The sequence below is a fragment of the Thunnus albacares genome, chromosome 19 (assembly GCF_914725855.1).
Source record: "Thunnus albacares chromosome 19, fThuAlb1.1, whole genome shotgun sequence".
NCBI lineage: Eukaryota > Metazoa > Chordata > Actinopteri > Scombriformes > Scombridae > Thunnus > Thunnus albacares.
Window position 1 is genome coordinate 14,052,266 of NC_058124.1, and position 11,215 is coordinate 14,063,480.

The following is an 11,215-nucleotide window of genomic DNA, read 5'->3' on the forward strand; positions in this document are numbered from 1 at the left end:
TAAATAAGGGAGCGATAAGAAGAAATTGTGGGGCAGCTGCGTCCTTTGACTCATACACTCTGCCCTTGTGTCCTCTAATTTAGCTGCTTAATGGTGCATTGACACAGAAGAAAAAGCCTTTACTGTTGGGTTACAGTATGTAAATGTGATCTCCCAGCTTAACGTCATACAGCAAAGTGACTTTCAAGTTGTCCATAGAATGAGTGACTCACAGGAAACTGCTATGAAACACAACATGGGAACCTGATACATCTAATGTGGTCATGTTAGTCAAAGGCGTGAAGCTTTTAAAAACTGCTAAAAGCTTTATGTAAACATGACTTTAATTGCTTGTGTTAGCTTAGTTGATTCAAATTACCTGGAAATCCATCGGGATTATTTTAAAACAACAACTCAATTAATGTGACTCGGGGGCCCTCAAGCAAACACAGAGCCTCTATCATCACTAAATGACCTGTTCAAAGAACCACTGCCAGCGAGTGCCGCCATGGGAAAGACCAGGACAACAGCGGAGATAAACAAAGCCTGAGCAGACAATGAAGCCACCTGCCTCTTCTGCGTCTCAAGCCACTCAGCTGTGCCACTCGACTCTGGACCTCAAATGAGAGACCAAAGCTTCAGGCAACATTTTGGGCAAAATACTCAGGCAAGTTTGCCAGAAAATGGGAGATGGAAAAACTAAGAGAAAGACAAATTGAATGGTCCCTCTATCAGAAGCTTAATGGTGAAAATGTATTGCGAGCACTCTATTAAATCTGATGACTGGAGATAAAATATTATTGTTATATTTATACATTCTTGATCTTTTTAATGTGGGAAAAGGAGAAGATGCGATTTTAAGAGTTTTTGTGGACAATATTGTTGTCACAATATCTGTTTTAATACATGCCTCAAGTGCATCTTTAATCATCTCACTGCACCATTCATTCCACAGACAAACTGCTTAGTCATTCCTACTTTGTTTTGGGTCAACCTACCAGGAGGAGCATGACATCACACTATTATAATTGTCCTTTAGGCACTGAGGAGTTTTCCTGGCAAGACTCTGATACACAAAGAGCAGCTCTGTTGCTTTTGTGGGTGGATATTACTCACTCCCAGCATGACAGCTGTAATCAACCCACCTTTTCCCAACAAACTCTCCAGTTGTCCAGACAGGTCTCGCCATAAAGAGAGCCTAAATCAATTGTTTGAGCGTGTGCATGCAGTTTAAACTTTCTAATGAGATTATTCACACTTGATTACCTGTTAGGAAATTAAAAACCCAGGATGGGCCTCCATGCTGCGCCCCAAATTGGGGCTGCTCTTGTTCTGTTTTGTTGATGTTCTTATAGAATTATGACTTTGTGTCCTGAAGAATTTGTCTCTTTTTAGATGCTGCACTGATTCATTACACTAATTCCTCTATTAACATTTATATTTTCATTAACCTTAGGTGGGGTGTAGTTACAGGGTGGTTATATATCTTTCATTTCATGAAAAAAGAAAAAAACAATAGCATCATTTTCTTATGGCACTAAGGACATTTTTTATGTTATCAGTGAAATGTTTTGCCTGAAGAAGTCAGGCCATGAATACGGCAGAAAATGATCATATTGTTTCTCCTCATCATAATGCAGATTAACTGAATCACCTTGAGTTCAATAATATGACAACACATTACCTATCACAGTCTCTAGGTCTTGCGTTGAAAGCTTTCTCGGGCTTTTTATGAAGAAAAAACATCTTAAGTATTATGTTTTGGCCTCTAATGGTGTACTAAGTCTTTTTGAGCATTTCCTTTTTATCAAAGATAAGCCATCCCGGTGTGGTGAGAATGAGAAAAGTATCACCTCAAGATGAACCTCCCAAACAGGTGTTTTTAACTTCTGTTTTCCAGTTGTTAATGTGTTAATGTGCATCCATGTATCTGCATGTACAGTAGATGTGTGAAGACTAAACAGATAGGAGGTTACGAGGTTGTTTCTGAGTGTAGGGATGAAACAATGAAAACAGGGCTTGATAAATTGCTGCTTTATCCACTGTATACCACTCACATATGCAGCAAATGTCTCTTTGATCTTTTGCCTTACAGCTACAGTGGGACATGAATTCCAGTTTGTTGCTCTCTTACAGTCCAACTAATCTCATCAATTCATCAGCATCCTAAGGAAAACCTACAGTATAGAGTAACAACAGCCGGCTGAAGGTACCTGTAGGCGAGCGCTGACAGATGATTATAATTGGGTTGCATCTCTATGCTCAAGCTTTCAGGTCCCATCAAGAGGAGTGGGCTGGGTGACGGCTAATGTTGGATGACTGCTGCTTCACCGTAAGAGAAGTCAGACTGTAGTACACCCTCCCCATTTATTACAGCAGGGAATGGTCTGTATAAAAATAAAATACTCCCAGCATGCAACAGGAGGCAGCCAGGATGGATCCATCACAGGGACTCAGATGTACGCTCTTACCTATGAGCAATTTAGTCACCTATCTACCTAAAATAAAGTTTATTTATCAAGCACTGTTCTATATCAAGTGTCACAAAATCAGGTAAAAGAGCATAAGTCCAACAAACAAACTAAAACGACAAGAAGGTTTTCAGGTGGCATTTAAAGCTGAGTTTTGACTGTCAGATGACTTTAAAGTACTGCTCGAAGAGTTATGAATGCATGAATGTATCCGGGGTGGTTGTGGAAATGACTGTGAGGAAACCTTCTCAAACATACAACCTCCACACAAAGAGGAGCAGGTACCAATCTGACCTCCCGGCACTCACGTTCATCTCTTGTGAAGCTCAAATTCTGCCGAAACATCTTGAATCACAGGCTCCACTCTCTGCACTGTACCTCACATACTGGATAGTCATGCATAGGAAGGATATTACCGCTGTGCAGCCACAGCAGTAACATCTGCACAGCTGCACTCCTGTCTTGTTAAATCACACTTGGTTCAATATAAAATTGTCTAATATACTAAAGGCAGGCTGAGCTTGACAAGACCCTAAGGAGGGTTTACCATGTCTTAATTTGATTACCGTGCTGCGAGGAAAATCAAGGCAACCGTTGGGAAAATGCAGCACAACAGTGGCCAAAGCAGCCAGATATCTGTTCCCTGTTTGTAATTCTGAAAGAGTATTCATAGATTTGACAGAATATCATAGATGATTTTAATCCAAACAGTTTGTGTTAATTGAAACTGTAGGTAAAAAGACTAAAGGTTTTAAGCTGTATGTTTATCTTCACTCTGTAGGTGGCTGTGGAACAACTAAACGCAACAATGCACGATACAGTTCTGCATTAAAAACTAACAACTGTAACCACAGTTGTCGGTACTTGTCGAATGTTGACATTCGCCTCCAGTGGCCGCAGTGCTCAGTCTTGCCAAATCAGTCTAGACACAAAAAAACTGATTTATTCCTCTTGGATGACGTGAAAATGTTTGCATGATTTTTCTTTTCATGTTAGATTTCTCCTCAGTTCCAACTCAGTTAACATAAGAAGCTGAAAATGAGCCAAAACAAAGCATAACAATTAAAAAATAACTGATTTCTAATGCCGAGGCTCCAGAAAATTGCTGGTGCCAAAACTACAGATAGTTTAGTCTACTACAAGTGTAACTAAATGAGCTTATCACCACCATCATAAGGGCACCATGAGCATTCTTCTCATTGATACAACTTTGTATCATCACCCTGAGGCTGCAAAAACACTTTTTATACAATGTTCCCTCATGTTCTTCGGGCTGCAATGAGTTTACTGTCAGGACTGCTGCCAGAGTAATGACAGTGGAATTTATATGCAAAAACAAATGTAATATATTGATATTATGGAAAACTTGCCATCTGCTCTTTGTTTAAAGTCCTATTTTAATGCTAAAGTGGGCAGATGGGCTGAAAATGCCACAAAAATTAATTGTGGTCTGATTTTGAAGAGTTATCTATCATTCTGTCATTTGAACGCTCCTTCTGCTGCATTCAACAGTCTCCTATTCTTTTCTTTATCACTAGTGAACAAGGTAATATTGTCCATAACTGGATCCTGTGCCGGGCCATAACTAGCAATTCTGGATCCCCCTGAATCAACATTGTTTTAGGCCCCCTTATTGTTAATTTCTTTTCTTTTTTTATGCACCTTCTCCAGCTGTGAACCCCTGAAATCATCTCAATCTTCCCCCGCCACTATAATAATGCTACTTCCTAAAGGAATTAAGGCTCTGACATTTCATACAGTTGAGCGATGAGAAACCAGGTGTTACATTCTGATAGCCTGAACTGTTCCAGAGCAGATTAGCACCAGCATCGCTGGTTACCATGGTGATACCTCAGGTAAAAGTGAGCCAGTTTTGTCAAACAGAAACACTAACTTTAATCCCAAAGCTAGCTCCTGATAACCCCATAAAGAGTCCCAATAAGGCACCTTTATAAAGTGTTTATAATTTGTAACTTTCTTAATGGTTAATACATCCTTTACTCGTTCTTTATCAGTTATAAAATGTTAATAAGAAGAATTTTTCGGTTACCAGATTGTGAAAAATCCCTTTGGCTGGTGTTTTTCTTTCAAGTTGCCTTTGATTTCTAAGTATGACATGACAAATGCTTAATAAGTTGTTAATAAATGGATTTCCCACAAGGTAAGTGGTCATATGGTCCAATCAGGCAAAAGGATTTTTTGAAATCTGGCAACCAAATAATTCCTTTTATCAATGGTTTGGAACTGATCTGTAAAGCATTAGTAAGTAGTTTATTTACTACTGATAAAGCAGTTAGTAATATCTTATGAACCATCTCTAAAGGGTGACTTATTAGAAAGTGGTATCAGTGTTGCTTTGTATGACAGAGCCCTAGATGGTTGTCAGAAACTCTGTTGGTGAAACTGGTTTCTTTGGAAACAATCTGACAAAAATTAATTTTAGTAACCATTTACCTGAAACTCAAACAGCCTTTTCTGACACATGAAACGTGGGTAGATTCATGCTCCTTCTGAAATAATAATTAAGTGATTTGACCGAGAAATACAGAACCTGTTGTCTACTGTATTTGTTTAACCATTAGCTATGGTGATCCAAGAAATCCTCATAGTTTCAGATAATTACATGATAAAATTTAAAAAAACAACACAGTATGAACTCTAATCTTTACAGATTTGACTAGAGGGAAAAATTAAAATCTATTTTTTTGCAGTAAGTAAACACAATTAATCTTTTAAGCCCAATTAATTTACACTAATGTCAAAGAAACACTCTGATATCTGATGTGAAGACGACAGAACATAAACTCAGTATTAAATGAACAAATAGACGATTATTGATGTGTTGAGCATCTCTTCATCTGGTGCATCACATCAGTAACACAATACTGCAGCATAAACAACAAGACTCAGTTCAAAAAGAGACTATAGGGATCATGATTTACTTGAGCTTTGGGTACAGTTAACACAGACTTTTGATCAGTGTAACAACAAACCAGCTCCACAACATTTTCTTCAGATGTGCTGGTGTGAGAATTACCCTTAAAGGCAAAATCCTTCTTGTATTCAGAGAGCAGCTCTGACACTTTGCTGTCTGGGTGAGCTGAGAGATGGAAGTTAAACCACACAAGGATCAAGTAACAGGACACACTATGAATAGAGAAACATCCTCTCTATACATACAGAATCAGATGCTTTAAGACAGACGTGTAAAGCATTTATAAAACTATACACTGTGTGTGTGGAGAGAGCTATAAACAAGCCTATCAACTACTTCAATCAATTCAATTTCTTTTAGATAATTGAATTCATAATTGCTAAGGCCGTTAAGCATCTGATGATGTTGAGGAGTGTGGCTTTAAGGCAATAACATCGTTATAGACTAATGAATACATGGAGCAATAATTAAAATGACACCATCTAAAGTGGAAATGATGACATGTGCTCCAATTAGAACTAAAATTAAAGAGTGAAGGCTTGCTATAGATTAAAGCAGGGTGTAACAGTTTGGTAAAGGCTACTCTATTTGCAAAGCAATCGTTTTGAAAAACTTCAAAGAGGGGGCTGGTATCAGTCAGCGTCTGCTGGCTCACTTTTTATCTCCTCCACGCTGCTGAAATGAGTGGCCAGCTCCTGCAGCACGGCTGTCCTGCCCAGATGATCGTTTCTCCTCTTCTCCATGACCATGTCCTCCAAACTCTGAAACTCCAGCACGTGTGAGTGCTTGTCGGACATGAATATTTTCAACCTGTAAGGCTGTTTGCCTATCCGTATCTCCCCACCCATTTTGAACTCCCTCTTGCCGAACCTGCACCAGGCTGCAAAGCACTCGGAATTCCTCCAGCTCAACTCTCGGTCCTTTAAGCCCACTTGCTCCATCGCGTTCTGCACCACCATGTCCGGACCCAGAGCTTTAAATTTGTACAAGTCGTTCACAATCCTACACCTCCTCCCCTGACTTGCGTCTGTCAAAAAGCTGTTTTTCACCTCGGCTCTGTGCAGGTGCACCACCTGGAAGTCGCCCACGTACACAGCCCAGTGCGGGTACTGACCGGTGGCCACGAACTCCACCAAGTCGCCTGCTTTGCATTTGTTCAGCAGATTCTCTGGAGAGTAAACCTCCAGACTGGCGGATTTGGCGCTCTTCTCGTAAATGCATTCGTCTCTGTTGTACACGGCGCACTCCACCTCGTCGCGCTGGTCGTATTGTTTCTCTTCCTGATTCGGGTCCTTTGCTGTGCCATCGACCGCGCAGCCATCCTCCAGCTCGTCGTCGTCGTTAGAAAATATGTAAGAAACGCCGATCCGCGGACCTTCCTCTGTGTCCACGCCGTTCGGGTCCACTGTGGGAACTTCTGCGTAACTTAAATGTGACAGCTTGTCCATCTGGTTCCCCATGCCGCTGCTCACCTGGTGGCAGCCTGCGTAATACGATCTGATGCCGTGAACTGTTACCGGTCGCCAAACATCACCACCATCTGCCACAAAACCTCACAGGTTCGAACTTCCTTCTCCCTGAACGTCGGACAGGGGTTTTATCCAAATTACGCATAGGAATATCTCCGCGGTATGATTGCTGAGCAGCCTGTTTGCGCCCCATCAACAAGTGGAGTTGGGAGGAGAATACGGTTTCAAATTCAGCCAGTAGAAATATCCCTCAGGTGCAGCCTCGCAGGCTCACTTTCTGTTTCCTGCGTAAAGTTCCGTCCGCCGGCTGTCACACATGAAAAACAAAATGAGTTAAAATCCAAATTTTCGCTCACAGAGCTGCTGATATGTTCGTCTGTGAATTAGTCCACTGAACTGACGGCGTGAGATCCGAATGGCAGTGAACTGAAGGCTGATCTGTGGCTCCGCATCGCTTCAGCGACTCTCCGACTACACACGGCTCCGCTTTTAAAGCGGAAGTGTGCGTGATATTCACTCACCGCCGCACCTTTAATGTCCTCCTCATGTCTGATGAAAGAAAACTTCATGTCTGAATATTGTTAACGCTTCCCCATTAAAAGTTTTTCAGTTATTCGAGCTCAGGGTCTAATGTATGTTGTTCAGACTGTAATATAATATTATGTTGTAATGATATTGGGCCATAGCCTATAAATAAAAATGACCTTTATCTTAACAGTATTAATCATACAGCTTTTTATTTGAATGAACTGAAAAATATTTATAAATTGATATATACATTTTACTAAAGCTTGTAGTGAATTTATGTAACTGAATGCTCAAATATTCTGGTAGCCTAAAGGTCTGAAGAATTATACTTCTAAAGGATTAAAAAATATATGTATATTAGTTATTTTATTGAATTATATATGTTTCATTTATTTATGTATGTAGTTAGTCAGTCGGTCAATCAGTTAGTCAATCAGTCAGTTAGTCAGTCAGTCAGTCAATCAGTCAGTTAGTCAGTCAGTCAGTCAATTAGTCAGTCAGTCAGTCAGTCAGTCAATCGGTCGGTTGGTCGGTCGGTCAATCAGTCAGTCAATCAGTCAGTCAGTCAGTCGGTCAATCGGTCGGTCGGTCGGTCGGTCGGTCAATCAGTCGGTCAATCAGTCAGTTAGTCAGTCAGTCAATTAGTCAGTCAGTCAGTCAGTCGGTCGGTCGGTCAATCAGTCAGTCAGTCAGTCAGTCAATCGGTCGGTTGGTCGGTCAGTCAATCGGTCGGTCGGTCAATCAGTCAGTTAGTCAGTCAGTCAGTCAATTAGTCAGTCAGTCAATCGGTTGGTTGGTCAGTCGGTCAATCAGTCAGTCAGTCAGTCAGTCAATTGGTCAGTCGGTCAGTCAGTCAGTTAGTTATTTAGTTAGTTAGTTATGGTTTATTTTTTTGTCATTTATTTAGTTACTTATGTTTTGTTATATTTTATTTGTTTGTTTTTTAATAAATTTGTTATTATTTTATCTATTTTTATTTTATTAATTTATTCATTTTATTCTATTTTATGTTGTTGATTATTTTCATTTTATTTAATTCATTCTTATTTAGTTATAAGTTAGTTATTTTTATTTGATCATACTTGGTTATCTCTATTTTGTTGACTATTTTCTATTTTATTCATCAATTTATTTATCCAGTCATTTTTATTTTATTGTATTTAGTTTGTTATTTTTATTTTATATCATCATAAACTCACTGGATGGAAAAAAATGCAGAGTGGACAAACTTCCTGCTCTGTGGGTTTATAGCTGAATATGTTCTTATTACAAATCTACTCATTGAGGAGGACGGAGAGAGATGTTATTGTTTTGACCACCTGTCTGTCCTTGAATGAACTGGAGCTGCACAGTCATTTGCTCCCTCTCCATCTCCTGGTGGGACCATAATGCCTCCATTACGTTTGTAGTGGCTTGTGGCCTGCCTAGACTCGTTCTCAGTTATAGGCTATTTTCTCACCACTGAATCCCACAGGCAAGGTGAATGTGCTCAGTATGCCCCAAAAATGGCACAAACTGCAGCAGCCTCTGTGTGAAAACACCTGTCCTGGAAGGGGTTTGGGTGAGTGAGAGACTAGGAGAGGTGCTGAGGGGTTTGAGCATGTTTGACAGGCTGTAAAGGGAGACAGTATGTTCAACTCAGTGAAGAAGAGAGACAGACAGAGACAGGGAAGTGACCAGGGCGGATAGACCTGAGTTTGACCCCATGTGCAGAGCTGGGGACCCACTGGAGGGACAGATTACAACTGCAAAGTCATCTGGCACAGGATATATGATAGAGGACGTGTCTCAACAGAAATAACACTTTCTTTCTTATCCGTTCATCTGGTTCAAACAGGCAGAAAGGCCTCAGTGACCACAGTGGAATAAGCAGATTAATGAGGAGGCCTGCGGGCAGCACTCCTTAAGACTATCGGGTTAATTAAGAGACTGAGCTTTCTTAGAGCTGTACAGGATCACACTGTGTGATTTTTAGCCCAGCGTAATCCAGATTGAATGTTTTCCGTGGTTAGTAAGATTCAACCTGGGTCACATGGTCCTAATCAAATTTCTTCATGCAGGTTTCCAGGTCAAAGAGGGTCACCAGTGTCCAAAGGTGGAAGAAGTATTTAGGTCCTTTACTTAGCTTATGTAAAAGTACGAATACAGCAATGTAAAAATACTCTGTTATGAGTAAAAGTCCTTCATTCAACTTCCTAGAAAAGAAGAAAAAAATGCCTGTATTCATTCTTTGGACTTTTCTCTAATCTTAGCCATTTGTTGTAAAATATTGAATAGTTTTACCTCTTTGGGCCTTGAGCGTTTTTTTAAACCATCTGAGATCTCTCTCTGGTGGAACAACAACCCAAGACTAGACTCTGCTTTTGTTGTTAGCGGTCATGAGCCAAAATTGTTGAGAACCACTGGTTTAATCTTTAAAAATGTGCTGTATTTCATAAGCTGATCATGTGTTTTTAATGTAAAATCTTAATCTTAAAAGTAACTTTAGCTGTCAAATAAATGTAGTAGAGTAAAAAGTGCAATATTTACTCCTGAAACATAGTGGAGTAGAAGTATAAAGCAGCATAAAAATGGATATACTCAAGTGAACTACAAATATCTTAAAATTGTATTTAAGTTCAGTATTTAGGTAAATGTACTTAGTTACTTACCACTCTTGTCAAAGCCAAACGATTTCTCAGATAGACTGTGAGGTCTCTTGGAGTAGGAGGCTTGATACAAATGTGGGCATCAACGACAGCCAACGCCAACAGAGATAAGCTGTAACATCATGAACGGTACAAATAATGATACATGATTCAAAAGATCATCTGAAACATTGTATTTCCAGTTTCACTTGAAATGAGGTAGCTAATGAGAAAGCAGCAGAATGCAGTGTGCAAGAGGGCAGTATAATTTCACCATCACCTTCACTAACCTTTCATCAGTTTATGCACATACTGTCAGTCTCCCATTCCCTGCTTTTCTCCTATTTCAGCCTGAAGCGTTGCAGCAGCGCCAGTCGCCGGCATATGACAGGAGTCAAAAATAACAAATCTGCAGAATGAATTCAGCAGATGTATTACACCTATTCCCAAGCATGAGGTTTCCTATCAGCGCAGGCTGAGGGTGTTAGGAGAGAAATGAACTGTTAGAGTGGTGACATACAGCCCATTTGGCCTCTTCTTGGAGCTTCTTATCCTCGGGTGGCATGACCCAGTTTACGCCCCTGGTGCCCCCCCGTGACACACTGTAATTTGTGGTGCTGGGAAATTACTGGAGCAGGGAGGCCTGGGAGACATAGGCAATTAGGCAGGGCTCCACCTGTCCGGTGGGGGCACAGCCTGCCGCAGACACCTTAATGTTCCTCCCAAATATGTGGGTTTTTCATAGCTTTTTAAAGGCTTCATATTCACGAGTCAGACGTTGCACTTTTACACTCAGTGTCCGTTTAAATCTACAAGGATAGGTGAACAAGTGTATCGTTGAAGCAGATGGACAAAGCATCCGGTCCGCTGTGTTTTGCACGCCATCTGCTCCACCTGGCTTGGAAAACATCTACCGAGAGCAGCCTAATGTCGTGTAATGTGATTGGCGACAATTCAGAGCCAGTGGGGGCTGGAATTAGTGACACAGAACCTCAAAGTGTAGATGAGTAACAAAAAAAAAAGACACCGGAAGACATTTTCAGGGAGGAAAAAGAGTTTGTTCTTATTACATATTTATTTATATTTTCATATACTTTTTACATATTTATTTGTAATAATAACATGTATCTGGAGCAGAATGGAGGGAGGATGGAGGAAAGGCGTGTTGAAGGAATGTCACTTTCTTCTTTTTTTTAACCCATTTAA

General features: G+C 40.3%; 1 protein-coding gene across 1 annotated transcript; it reads right to left on the bottom strand.

Moving 5' to 3' along the window:
- Positions 1–5,360: 5,360 nt before the first annotated feature.
- lratd2a (LRAT domain containing 2a) lies at positions 5,361–7,414 on the bottom strand. The gene has a single exon (XM_044335754.1). The coding sequence runs from the start codon at positions 6,843–6,845 to the stop codon at positions 6,018–6,020; it is 828 nt and encodes a 275-aa protein (XP_044191689.1). The 5' UTR covers positions 6,846–7,414; the 3' UTR covers positions 5,361–6,017.
- Between the last annotated feature and the right edge of the window lie 3,801 nt (positions 7,415–11,215).